The sequence below is a fragment of the Hydractinia symbiolongicarpus genome, chromosome 7 (genome assembly GCF_029227915.1).
Source record: "Hydractinia symbiolongicarpus strain clone_291-10 chromosome 7, HSymV2.1, whole genome shotgun sequence".
NCBI lineage: Eukaryota > Metazoa > Cnidaria > Hydrozoa > Anthoathecata > Hydractiniidae > Hydractinia > Hydractinia symbiolongicarpus.
The window spans coordinates 15,483,559-15,497,721 of NC_079881.1; the positions used below are offsets into that span (position 1 = coordinate 15,483,559).

The following is a 14,163-nucleotide window of genomic DNA, read 5'->3' on the forward strand; positions in this document are numbered from 1 at the left end:
ACAAAACTCTTCATTCTCCACGATAGAAAAACCTATCTGTGGGGTACTGCACATAAAATAGACAATAGTGGTTTTTAGTATAAAACAATTTTGTTCTGTATTATAAATATCATTGCCATAGAGAAGTAAATTGATCATCCGAGAGGTCCGATATTGGACCTATGGTATTTTTAATATTGTCAATGAGTGTTTTTCTTATATGCGTGTAAAAAGAACAGCGCAAGAGATAGTGATTAGTAGACTCGATTTCAAAACCACAACAGCAAAGAGGATTTAGGGTATTGCGAAAATTATGTCTGAATTTATGCTCTCTAAGGTGACTAAAGTTTACGCGCAATCGGGTTAATAGTCTTAGTCCACGAGGATCGTGGATTTTATACACAGGACGCATTTTTGGCCTAATAAAATTAAGAAAACCTGTTTTAAATATCGAGATTGATAGTAAATTTTTCAAATCGGGCCCCAGTTTATTCCACTCATCTCTGTGTACGGGAAAAAAGAATTCTTAAAATATTCAGTAAACAAATTACTTCTAGCCTGGTCATAAGAACTTTGCTTCAAGGGAATGAACCTAGATAGCCAGGTGAGGTACCTGATACAATATTAAAAAAGAAAGCAAGTCTGTGATACCAACGCCTGTCGGTAAGGCTCTCAAGACCAGGTTCTTCATATAGACGCTTGCGAGTAGTACCTCTGATAGCTTTAGTGATAGCAAGAGCAGCATTGTATTGGACAGATTCTATCTTATTGCAGAAACTGTCGTTATGTGGCTGGTCATATATTACATCTGCGTAATCAAGATGTGGTCTAATAAATGACTTATAAATACACAATAATGACTGCCGTGGAAGATAATTATGAAGTCTCTTTATAAGCAATATACCTTTGTTAGCCTTACATATCTTCTCAAATGGTGATCAAAACTACGTTTATTATCAAGAATTAATCCAAGATGTTTCTGTGTTGGCAAAGATACTACGGTAGAGTCATTAAAATATAAAGGAGTATGGTTAATGAACTTCTTTTTGTGGGAAAAAATTACCTCTGTAGCTTGTTTGCTAGGATCAGGGTTGAAAGCCATCTTCCATTGAAAAACCCACTTTTTAACAGTAGAAAGATCATTATTTAGGTCTATGCTAGACTTTGTAATGTCATAAACAGTAGAAAATATAGATGTGTCATCAGCAAACAGTTTGGATACAGATACAATGTTTTCAGGAAAATCATTAATTCTAGTGGATAAAGGCCGTGAAAATATCCACTGAGGCAGGATAAAAATGAAAAAGAAGCGTTGTTTGAATTTTGATGACGTCAGCAACCCATCCACAAAATATAAATTAGAACCTTATTTTCACGTTGACTATATTGTGTAGAACTTAAAGCGCTCATCAAGAAAATGTATATGATCATGTGCTATTGACAAACGGTTAAGAAGATATCAGGGTTTAAAGATTTTGCTAACGTCAGTAATGGATGGCCCCGTCAAAACCAATAATTCTTTTTAGAAATTTGTATACCTGTTGCCTTCATCGTATAGATTTTGAAACGCTGATCAAGAAAATGTATAGGATCGTGTACTTTTGACCAACGGTTACGGAAATATTGTGGTTTAAAGGTTTTTTGATGACGTCATAAACCCGTTCATTCCGAAACGGATTTGGGGACCCAGGTTTGGAAAATTACCCAAATTGGTCCCAGGTGGTCCCTAGTTACCGACGCGGTTAAAAAACATTGACGTCACTACCTCGTTTCCACGTTATTTGGCCTCAAATTTTTAAGTGAACTGTATTGGCTTCATTAATTTAATATACTTTCCTTTGACGTTAATATTATTTTAACGTTAAAGTTTGGTAAATTACAGAACAATTTTATCGGGGTTGTATTACAGAGTTTATCAAAGTGAACAGTAAAGAATATAATCCACTTTGCATCAATATAGAAAGTGGTGCGGAGAGGTTGCCAAGGCAAAGGCATTAAGCACGGCAAGGACAGGGCAAAGGCAGGCAAGGAAATAGGAAGAGGAATCAGGAAGGCAGGGGTAGGCAAGGCATGGGAGCCACAGGCAAGGACATAGTAGGCAGGCACCAGAAAAGGCATAGGAAGGGTAGGCAAAGAAAGGCACGGTCAGTGCTGGCAAGGCAATGGAACGGCAAGGCAGGGGTGCATGACTTTAGTAGAAAATCTCCACCTTACAACTCAAAGATTGCGTATACTCAATATGTCTAAGTTAAGTATCATATTAGTCCAGGAGTATAGAAAATATTGAGGTGCAAAAGTTTCAAATTCAATATCTCAAAAAAAAGTCTCAAATTTATCTCAGATCAATACACAGTGAATCATAGCAGAATTATGTGCCATTACAAGTATTTAAACAATCGGTCATAACGACATATCATTTTTTGATAAATCTGAGATTAACTTGGTTCCAATGACAACAACATTAAAAAGTCAAGATATAGAAATAATCAGAGAAGTTTTACTTAAAGATTACCTATTATATGAAAACCTGGTTGTTGTAGGTGCAAGATAATTATGTTTTTCCTAGCCCTGTCCAGGATTTGAACCTGGATCTCTCATTAGCATGAGTGTCATAGCCATTAGACCAGCAGGACATAAACATAAATATATATACAAAACTTTACAGGTGAGTATTATATACACTTAGGAATTTGAGCTGGTTAAGCCACAAGTAACTGTGTTACCTGGCGTTAAACGTTTGATGGAACAATTAATACAAATTTTAAACTGTACCACACATTCAGGTGGCTCGCTTTAGTACAGGTGTGCAGTATATCATAAATCGAGTGAAACACACAACATTAAAGGTGTGTCGGGTGTGTAATTATATTTTTCAGATTCACAAAATATATACTTCCTTCAACTTTAGCTTGAATAGAAACACAATTTACATATTGTGCCATGTCATAGCGAAAACTGTTTCACAAAATGTTCCCAGTAAAACTTAAAATATATATGTACTTTAATCTGCGGTGCGGCATTAGTATAGGTAAACAAACCCTTTGAAAATAACTTTAGCACAACTTCTGTTAAATAGAAACACAGGTAATAGCTTGTCGTTAACACTAGGCTGAGTGATTAGTACAAATATACTGTGGCGCACATCCGAAAAAACTTTGGTTCACATAAACAGACAGTAAACACCCTGTTGTTATCCTACACAGCTAAAACAATCGTTCAGCAATTTTATTTTGCGGAAAAGTTTTTGTAACATTTAAAAATAAAAACACTGTTCAAAACCTGTTTTTACGCTCCTAAAGAATCCTGCAATATTTTATGGGAAAAGTTTCTGTGCTAGATCAAAAATTAATCATAAAATCGGTCAGCCGTAATACATTTTTAAAAAAACCTTTACTGCAACTTCGGTTTAAAAAAACACAGCGGAAACAGCCTGTTGTTAGCCTGTGCAGCTAAAAATCAAATAGCAGTATATGTTTTGTTTGCAAACAAGTTTTCAGGACAGTAGGATAAAAATATCTTATTCCAGACTGAACAAAAACATCATTAGAGCCACATGTGTAAAGATCGGGTCAAGTTACAAAAACAGAAATTATTGGGACATTATTTGTATACATATCGTGAAATCAGGTAAGAAATAATGAATACACTTGGAGATTTTCAATACATGTTGACGATTGAACGAGTATTGAAATAATTTTCCCATCTGTAACTTCAGCCGCACTGGTGTATGCTCAGCGGCAGGGTTAAAAAAGTTTATTTCCTGACGTGTGTACAATATATATAGCTAGCTACAATCGTCCATGAAAATATGGCTCTCTATTCCCCCTTAATGTTAAGAACTGCTTTTTTGTGGCTAAGCAATGTAAACAATTACACGTGACATACATGTATATAAACATTGATCATGAGTGAGAACAGAACGTACTATCTGAAAAATATCTAGCTGGCTATGTTCTTTTGCTGACTTTGCTAAACTTTATTGTTCCTAGTTTTTGGTATAAAATTGCCAGAGACAACACATTTTGTGACGATTGTAGCTAGAACAAGCTGTATGATGGGACATTCCTACAGAGTAGAATTATCTCACCTACTGCGTAGTATATATGTATAATAGCTAGCTAGTTAGATGATAGTTCGATTCCTCTTGACGGCGATTCAACATGGGCGAGTGAATGTTACCATAGCCCCGGGTTAACCCAAGCCATGTGAGGGAAATTGGGAAGATGGCACACTGTGTGGGCCGTTGGATGTTGCCGGGAGTTGTCTAGTAGAGCGCAGGCCCTAATTGGGTCTGCGTCGCTCAAAATGAGCATTAAATACTCTAGGACTCTCCATCTAAGCCATGGCCCCTCCTGGAAATAATAGACAGGGTATATCCCTCGATATTTGTCAATATTGCTTTAACGCCAAAGTTTGGTAATATACAGAACAAATTTATAGACGATGTTTTATAGACTTTATCAAAGAAATTTTATCCACTTTGCAAAAGTCACAGACAGACAGAACTGGCGTATTATTATAGAGAAGTCGATAAGGCCCGTGGAGAAATTCACTTAGGCAGATGGGCAATAGAAAAATAGGTTGTTTTAGATGTTTTGCTGACGTCAGCAGTGAAGATCCCAAAAAAGTTAGAGAAATTTATTTTATTATTTTATTGTAATGTGTAGAGGTTGAATCACGCTGATCAAAATAATGTGTAGGATGATATGTTTTCGAGGAACGCAAAAAGAGATATAAGTGTTTAAAAATTGTGCTGACGTCAGCAAAGGCCCGTGAAAACACAAAAAAATTTTTTTCAGAAATTCATGTACCTGTTGCCTCCCTCGTATAGATCTTGAAACGCTGATCAAGAAAATGTATAGGATCATGTACTTTTGACCAACGGTTACGGAAATATTGTGGTTTAAAGGTTTTTTGATGACGTCATAAACCAGTTCATTCCGAAACGGATTTGGGGACCCAGGTTTGGAAAATTACCCAAATTGGTCCCAGGTGGTGCCTAGTTACCGACGCGGTTAAAAAACATTGACGTCACTACCTCGTTTCCACGTTATTTGGCCTCAAATTTTTAAGTGAACTGTATTGGCTTCATTAATTTAATATACTTTCCTTTGACGTTAATATTATTTTAACGTTAAAGTTTGGTAAATTACAGAACAATTTTATCGGGGTTGTATTACAGAGTTTATCAAAGTGAACAGTAAAGAATATAATCCACTTTGCAAAAGTCACGGACAGACAGACAGACAGACAGACAGACAGACAGACGGAACTGGCGTATTATTATAGAGATAGTCGATAAAGCCCGTGGAAAAATCCACTAGGGCAGAAGAACAATGGAAAAATAGGTAGCTTTAGATGTTTTGTTGACGTCAGCAGTGAAGATCCCAAAAAATTAAAGAAATTTATTTTATTCTTTTATTGCAATGTGTAGAGGTTGAAACGCTGATCAAAATAACGTATAGGATGATATGTTTTCGAGGAACGCAAAAGGAGATATAAGAGTTAAAAAATTTTGCTGACGCCAGCAATGGCCTTTCAAAACCTAAATTTTTTTTTTGAGATTTCTATACCTTTTGCCTTCATCGCATAGATCTTGAAACTCTGATCAGGAAAATGTATAGGATCATGTACTTTTGATAAACGGTTGCAGAGATATTAGGGTTTGAAGGTTTGTTGATGACATCATCAACCCGTTCATTCCGAAACGGATTCAAGGACCCAGGTTTGGGAAAATTACCCAAATTGGTCCTAGTTGGTCCCTAGTTACGCTTGCGGTGAAGAATCTTTGACGTCACCACCTCGTTTCCAAGTTATTTGGCCTCAAAATTTTAGGTGCACTGTAATGGCTTCATTAATATAATATAGGATATTGACGTTAAAGTAGTGTTATTTTCGTCGCGTCGTAGCGTCAAAAAATTTAACACATTAGACATGCATTTTTCGGCAACATCAAAGGAAAATGAAGACATCCACTTTGCCTGTCACAGACACACAGACAGACACACCTAGCGTATTATTATATAGACTAGTCGATAAAGCCTGTGGAAAAATCCACTGAGGCAGGATAAAATTGAAAAATAAGCGTCATATGAATTTTGATGACATCAGCAACCCATTTGCAAAAAAAATTAGAACCTTATTTTTACGTTGCCTCTATTGTGCGGTGTTTAAAGTGCTGATCAAGAAAATGTATGTAATCACGTGCTTTTGATGAATGGTTAATGAGATATAAGGGTTCAAAAATTTTGCTGACGTCAGCAGTCCTTAAAAAAAATACAAAAAAATTTTCTTTTAAAATTTGTATACCCGTTGCCTTCATCTTATAGATCTTGAAACGCTGATCAAGAAAATGTATATCATCATGTACTTTTCACAAACGGTTACGGAAATATTGTAGTAAGTTTTTTTGATGACGTAATAAACCCGTGCATTCCGAAACGGATTTGCGGACCTAGGTTTGAAAAATTTACCCAAATTGGTCCCAGGTGGTCCCTAGTTACCCACGCGGTGAAAAAACATTGACGTCACCACCTTGTTTCCAAGTTATTTGGCCTCAAAGTTTTAATTGCACTGTAATGGCTTCATCAATTTATTATAGGATATTGACGTTAAAGTAGTGTTATTTACGTCGCGCCGTAACGTCAGAAAATTTAGCATATTAGACATAACTTTTTCGGCAACATCAAAGGAAAATGAAGACATCCCCTTTGCCTGTCACAGACACACAGACAGACACACCTAGCGTATTATTATATAGACTAGTCGATAAGGCCCGTGGAAAAATCCACTTAGGCAGAAGGACAATGGAACAATAGGTTGTTTTAGATTTTTTGCTGACGTCAGCAGTGCAATTACAAAAATGTTTGGCGAAATTTAGTTTATTCGTTGCCTGTACTGTGCAGAGGTTTAAACGCTGACCAAGAAAATGTATATGATCATGTCTTTTTGATAAGCGGTTAATGAGATATAAGGGTTTTAAAATTTTGCTGACGTCAGCAATGGCCAGTCAAACCCCAAAAAGTTTTTTTTAGAAATTTGTATACCTGCTGCCTTCATTGTATAGGTCTTAAAACGCTGATCAAGAAAATGTATAGGATCGCGTAATTTTGACAAACGGTTGCAGAGATATTAGGGCTTGAAGGTTTTTTGGTGACGTCATCAACCCGTCCATTCCGAAACGGATTCGGGGGCCCAGGTTTGGGAAACTTACCCAAATTGGTCCCAGGTGGTCCCTAGTTACCTGCGCAGGAGATGACGTCAGTTATTTCCACCTGTTTCCAAGTTATTTAGCCTTAAATTTAAAAGTGCAATGCAATGGCTTCACTAATCTTAATATATTTTCCTTTGACGTCAATATTGCTTTAACGCCAAAGTTTGGTAATATACAGAACAAATTTATAGACGATGTTTTATAGACTTTATCAAAGAAATTTTATCCACTTTGCAAAAGTCACAGACAGACAGAACTGGCGTATTATTATAGAGAAGTCGATAAGGCCCGTGGAGAAATTCACTTAGGCAGATGGGCAATAGAAAAATAGGTTGTTTTAGATGTTTTGCTGACGTCAGCAGTGAAGATCCCAAAAAAGTTAGAGAAATTTATTTTATTATTTTATTGTAATGTGTAGAGGTTGAATCACGCTGATCAAAATAATGTGTAGGATGATATGTTTTCGAGGAACGCAAAAAGAGATATAAGTGTTTAAAAATTGTGCTGACGTCAGCAAAGGCCCGTGAAAACACAAAAAAATTTTTTTCAGAAATTCATGTACCTGTTGCCTCCCTCGTATAGATCTTGAAACGCTGATCAAGAAAATGTATAGGATCATGTACTTTTGACCAACGGTTACGGAAATATTGTGGTTTAAAGGTTTTTTGATGACGTCATAAACCCGTTCATTCCGAAACGGATTTGGGGATCCAGGTTTGGAAAATTACCCAAATTGGTCCCAGGTGGTGCCTAGTTACCGACGCGGTTAAAAAACATTGACGTCACCAACTCGTTTCCAAGTTATTTGGCCTCAAAATTTTAGGTGCACTGTAATGGCTTCACTAATCTTAATTAACTTTCCTTTGACGTCAGTACTATTTTAGCGTTAAAGTTTGGTAAATTACAGAACAATTTTATAGGCGATGTTTTATAGAATTTGTTAAAGAAAATTGTGAAGAATATAATCCATGCAAAAGTCACAGACAGACAGAACTGGCGTATTATTATATAGACTAGTGTAAAAAGAATGGAAACCAGGCTTAATAGCAAGGTAGATAAAGTTGCATTTCTAATATCTGCCATGTTTTAATGTACTTTAAGGACTGGCGGGAGGTGATAGTGTTTTTATTTGTTTTCCCCAGATGATAAAGAAAGAGGCAAAATAGCTTGCTAATATTTTAGCTGACCCATTATAGCTAAATCTTTTAAGAATTTATTTCATTATTTTATAAGAAATGATGTCATGAATTTTTTATATTAAGTTTAACTCATCTATTTGTTTTGGTGTTAATTAACTACTAGCCAGGATGGTAAGGACGCTTCCCTTCTGTTCCATAACTTAATTTTATTTTATTGATCACTAGTCGATTAGGCCCGTGGAAAAATCCACTTAGGCAGAAAAACAATGGAAAAGTTCTGTCATTTGAATTTTGATGACATCAGCAAATATTTCAGTATATTGAATATGCCTTTTACTAAAAAAAATAATCTAAAAATGCATAAAAAGAAAGTATATAAGTCATAATTTAACAAAAAAGTTCTTAAAATCTAACACAAAATATCAAATGTCAAATCGCATGAAATCCTCCCAACAAAACTTCAGACAAAATATGAAAAACAATGGCGTGCAAGGTGTAAAATCTAGTTAGTAGAAAGTTACAACATTGACAGTCACAACCCAGACAGTTACGACAACAATAATAATAATGTCAGAAATAACACATATCTTAAATATGTATACATCTTATTATGTGATTATGTTGAAAACCTTCAATATTTTAATCTGAAGTGTCGAAAAGAAAGGCTTGCAACAGTAAGCACAGATCTATGAAATAAGTTCTTTACGCATTTTAAACATTGTCTTTTCCCTAAATGCTTATACAACAATACAACCTGAACAATATCAAAAAGCCAAACTTAAACAAACACAAAACACCTAAAAACAAAAAGTTAAACTTTGAAAAATCATTTATTCGGTTGCATACCATCCTCTCCCGCAAAAATATGCACAAAATGTAAAAATTAACTGGTTAACAAAACAATTTTTTGTCTAATGATCCGTACTGACTTTACCAAACATTTTAACCTGAAATGTCGAAAAAGCAATGAGCAAGGAGTAAATTTCAAATCAACAAAAATCATTATTTTGAAAACATTGTATATATATGGTCCTTCCTCACAAAAGTTTACAATAAATGTAGAACACAAAGGTTTATGAGGAGCAAGTTTAATCAAAAGTTTAATCAAAATATAAAAGATGAGAGGTGAACGACAAAATCAAAGTTTGCAGAATTTAATTATTTTGGTATATATATGTCTATTGATATATGCCCTTTATAACAATATTTCAATCCAAAATGTGAAAAAGAAAAACAGTTTGCAACAAAATCAGTTATTCTGATGATATTGCATACACTTTTTCTCCACAAAAGTGGAAAAAAAGAATGGTTGTAGGAAATACTTCTGAGTCAACAAAAATCAGTATTTGCATCTTGTACTTATTAAATATTACCCAAAATTTCAAAAAACTGTGATTTGGAACGCATCAAATTTATAAATAGAGAGGGATCAGTCATTCAGTATGTTGTACAGAGTCCTTCCCGGTAAGAATTTATACAAAATATACGGTGTTGTACTCCCTTAAAAAAGTTGAAACTTTTCTTAATTGAGACAAAATGCCATAAACAAAAACATTTTAGTCAGAACATCTAGAACAACAAAAATCACTACACTTAAGGTACCAGAATTACTACATGTTAAATAAAAATAAAGATTAGCTTACATGTAAAAAGCAACATAAAACTGAAGCTAACATAAGGTAGCTACAGCAGCTAATAGCTGGTCACTTAAATATAAACTGGAGACTTAGCTAGGTATAAAGAACATGGCTACATATTTATAAATTCCTAGCTACCTAGCTAGTTGTTGTTGGTGTGGTTGATGCTAGCTAACAAACATGTCTCGCATCAATAATATCATCAAAACTTTAAAAAACATAAACAAACCTTACAGAAACCTTTCTATACTTCATTTATATACCATGCCCCTTTTTAAATGCTTTTGTAAGGATTAATTTTGAAGGCAAGAGAAGACAAATGCTTAAAAAGGACAGCCATCTTTTTTGCAAACACAATTTCCGTTACTTTGTGCTAGAACTTCATTTAACAAACCACACAAAACTCGCAGCTTTTCACGACAAAGAAGACATATTTTTTTCGGCAACATCAAAGATTATTTTCGGCAACATCAAAGGAAAATGACGATATCAACTTTGCCTGTCACAGACACACGGACACACTTAGCGTATTATTATATAGACTAGCCGGGAAACCCGGCGTCGAAACGCCGGGTTAAGCCACAAGTAAAGGTGTGATCCGGCATTGAACACTCTGTGGAGCGCTTAATAAGAGCTGTAAACTGTCCCGCAGATCAGGTGGAGCGCTTTAGTACAGGTATACAGTATGTCGTTAATCATTTGAAGCGCATACAACATTATAGTGTGCGACTGTAACATATTTTTCAAAAAATAACTTTCCCGCAACGATAACTGATATAAAAACAGAGTTTACAAAGTGTTGTTACTCCATCATAGCAAAAACAATCGGTCAATATTATTTTATTTTGTGGAAAAGTGTTGTACAGCGTATAGTAATAATACCCTTTTGAAAAAACTTTCTCGCAGACACAGGGCTGAGCGGTTAGTCCAGGCGTGATTCCCAAGAAAGTTTAAAAATTAATTGTCACAGTGGTGGGCTGACCTTAGTATATACAGGTAAACGGTGTTGCACATGCCCATAGGCGTAACAGCCTTTTACAAAAAACAGTCTGTTTTTAACACTGGGCTAACCGCTTAGTACAGTTAAACACAGTTGAACAGGCGCATAAGGCGTATTACCCTTTTCCAAAAATGTTCATTGCAACTTCGGTTTAAATAAAAACACAGGGAACAGCCTGTCGTTACTCGTCCAGCCAAAACAATCGCTCAGCCATTTCATTTGCAGAAAAAGTTTGCAGAAAAATAATAAAATATGTAGCTATACCTAGCTAGCTAACTGCATTTAGCATAAAAATTATATATTGCTTAAGAATATTGTTGTAGCCAAACTGCATTTTTATACTTTCACTTTTTAAGGAGCTAGCTAAATAGCCACAGCCTCAACATAAAAATAAATGTTGGCTAGGATAAAAAGCTCTTATACCATACAGAATAGCAATAAGTGAGGCTCTAGCTAGCTAGTAGCTATAGCTAGCTAATCTTCGTTCCTAGCCAAACATCCTAAAACTGGTGCGTTTAAGATCTATACGTGGCTAAAAAACGTGACAATATATTTATCCTAACATTGAAAACAAACAGAAAACAAATATTACAAATATATAAGGCTTTTAGAAGATAAAAAAGTCAAACAGGCCTACAAACCTCACACACTGACCACAAACACGACCATTATCAAAATGGCCTTCGTTCCGCGAAGATCTTGGATTCTTTCTGGTCGCGAAAATCTTGGTTTTTTTTAAAGAATCAGGCGTTGTGAATGGTGTTCCACGCGCGAGCGGTCAAAACAAAGTCAATAAAAATATATCGCATTTGGTATTGGTGCTCATTATAAAAATTTCGTGATTCCGTTACGGGACGCGGCTTTCGCGGACACACAGACAGAATACGGCTATTATTAAAGAGACTAGTCGTTAGCCCGTGGAAAATCCACGGGTTCGCCCGTCCTTTTTATACCGCATTGCGTGCTTCTAACTATTGCGCAGCTAAGCTACCATTTTGCGTGACAGACAGACAGACGTATATGGGCATTATAACATAGACCAGTCATTAACCCGTGGAAAAATCCATGGTGTCGCCCGTGGCGTTCGCTCGTCTTTTAAATTTACCCGTCGCAACAAAGTGGATAAAAATACATCGCATTTGATATTCGTGCGCATATTAAAAATTTCGTGTTTCCGTTACGGGACGCCTCTTTTGCGGACAGACAGACAAAATAAGGCTAATATAAAAGAGATAAATCAAAAAAAAGGAGCGGACAAAGAATAGAGCCTTGTGGAACACCAGCATTAACATTGAGCCAGTTGGATGACTGACCACCTAGAACTACTCTTTGTTTTCTATCGCATAAATAATTTTCCAAAATATTGTAGAAACCTCCTTCGACACCATAGCATTTTAATTTATAAAGAAGACCTTCGTGTCAAACTTTATCAAAAGCCTTGAATAGGTCAAGAAATACACCTCTAGTTTCAAGAGAAGGATTGCAATCAAAAGATTTGTATAATTCATGAGTGATGGCAAGTAACTGGGAAGTGCAGGAATCACCTCTACGAAAACCAGATTGCTGATCAGACAAAAGCTTATTCTCCTGAAAATATCTGAATAAACTGTTGTGGATTATTTTTTCAAATATTTTGCTAAAAATTGGTAAAAGTGAAATTGGTCTGTAGTTCTTAACAATGTTTTTCTTTCCCTTCTTGTGGATAAGGATGATGTTTCCTCTTTTCCAAGTATCAGGAAGACAGCCAGATTTTATTCCTGCTTCAAAGAGCAATTTCAAGGGAAATATTATAGAATTACCACACATTTGTATCATCTTAATAGAAATATTGTCATGCCCATGTGCTTTATTTGGGTTTAAATCCTTTATGATTTTTGACAAATCAGAGGATGAAAAAGTAATACTACTTATGCGCCTATCAGTCTTGAGATTAATGTCAGGGATAGTACTTCCATTAACTAGGATGTTACATTGGTCAGCAAAAAACACATTAAAAATGCCAGCTTTTTCCTTAAAATCAGTCACAAAAATATTGTCCACAAGAAGAGAAGGAACTGTAGGTATTTTGACCTTATTCATACGACGTTTTAGGATAGACCAGTAAGTCTTGGTACCAATCAATGGGTCGTTTAGCTTTTCACCAAGGTTTTTAAAGTAGGAGGACTTTGTGTCTGTAATTAGTTCGGAAACAAAATCTGTATTTCCCCTTAAGTTTACTTCATCATCTTGTTTTTCTGCTCTGACCCAGTCAAAGTTCTCGATGCTTCTTTCAATGAGGTGGATTTGAGCACGATTATAGTGCCAAACTTCCCTTTCATATGTGGGGGGTAACGGTGCTTTGAAGGAAACATTTGCATAGACTATTTGATGATGGCAAGTATTAAATAGCGAAGGTTGAATACCACTTTCCACTACTAGATTCGGTTGGCTTGCAAGAATCAGATAAGTTCAAGACGCAAGATAAGTGCATCAAAGCTGTTGAAGAGGATCCCTCCAGAACAGTATTAGAACGGTTCATAATCTAGAGAATTCTTGAAAAGTTGTGGAGCTGTGTGAACATTCCCTAGGTTTTTGACCCATAGAGTAAAGCGATGAAAGAGCAGTGTGATGATTGTGAATGCATTCTTGATGAGTATGATAGATGCAAGTGCGGTGGAAGACTGTAGTGGATAGGTAAAATGCTTTGTTGGTGCTGCTACATGACGCATGTCATGATCTAAGTCTATCCATTATCCGATGCAAGTTGGACATTCAAAACATAAAATAAAAGAAGATGCTGAAATTTGGGGACAATAAGACCGTCAAATCATGACCGTCAAGACTTTTACAGTAGCGTAACGCAGTACAATATTAAGAATGTGCATGTCGAAAAGCTGGTCCTAACCGACTCTACACCTGCAAACAAGGGCATGGTCGAGAGATATGGGATTAGGTTCTATAATTCATGACAGGACAAGATTTATCCACTGTTGATAGAGACTCCAAAGATGTCTACTTCCATGGCGTCTCCCAATATAACGAGAGGTTCTGCGTTAACAAAGTCCTTAGATCTTGATGAATACCCCGAGTTCGACTAAATACTTTCAGATCTTGGGTAAGGTAAAAGCGTTGAAAGAGCGTTGCTATGGGGTTAGGTAGCGAGATAGCGGACAAATTTAATATGTCAAATTGGTAAGTCAATTTGTCCAATTGACA

General features: G+C 35.8%; 1 protein-coding gene across 1 annotated transcript; it reads right to left on the reverse strand.

Moving 5' to 3' along the window:
- Nucleotides 1-557: 557 nt before the first annotated feature.
- LOC130648529 (uncharacterized) lies at nucleotides 558-13,676 on the reverse strand. The gene is made up of 5 exons (XM_057454582.1): nucleotides 13,480-13,676; nucleotides 12,394-13,396; nucleotides 1,043-1,261; nucleotides 884-958; nucleotides 558-839 (listed from the first exon to the last, which is right to left on the reverse strand). The coding sequence occupies exons 1-5, from the start codon at nucleotides 13,674-13,676 to the stop codon at nucleotides 558-560; spliced, it is 1,776 nt and encodes a 591-aa protein (XP_057310565.1).
- Nucleotides 13,677-14,163: the final 487 nt, after the last annotated feature.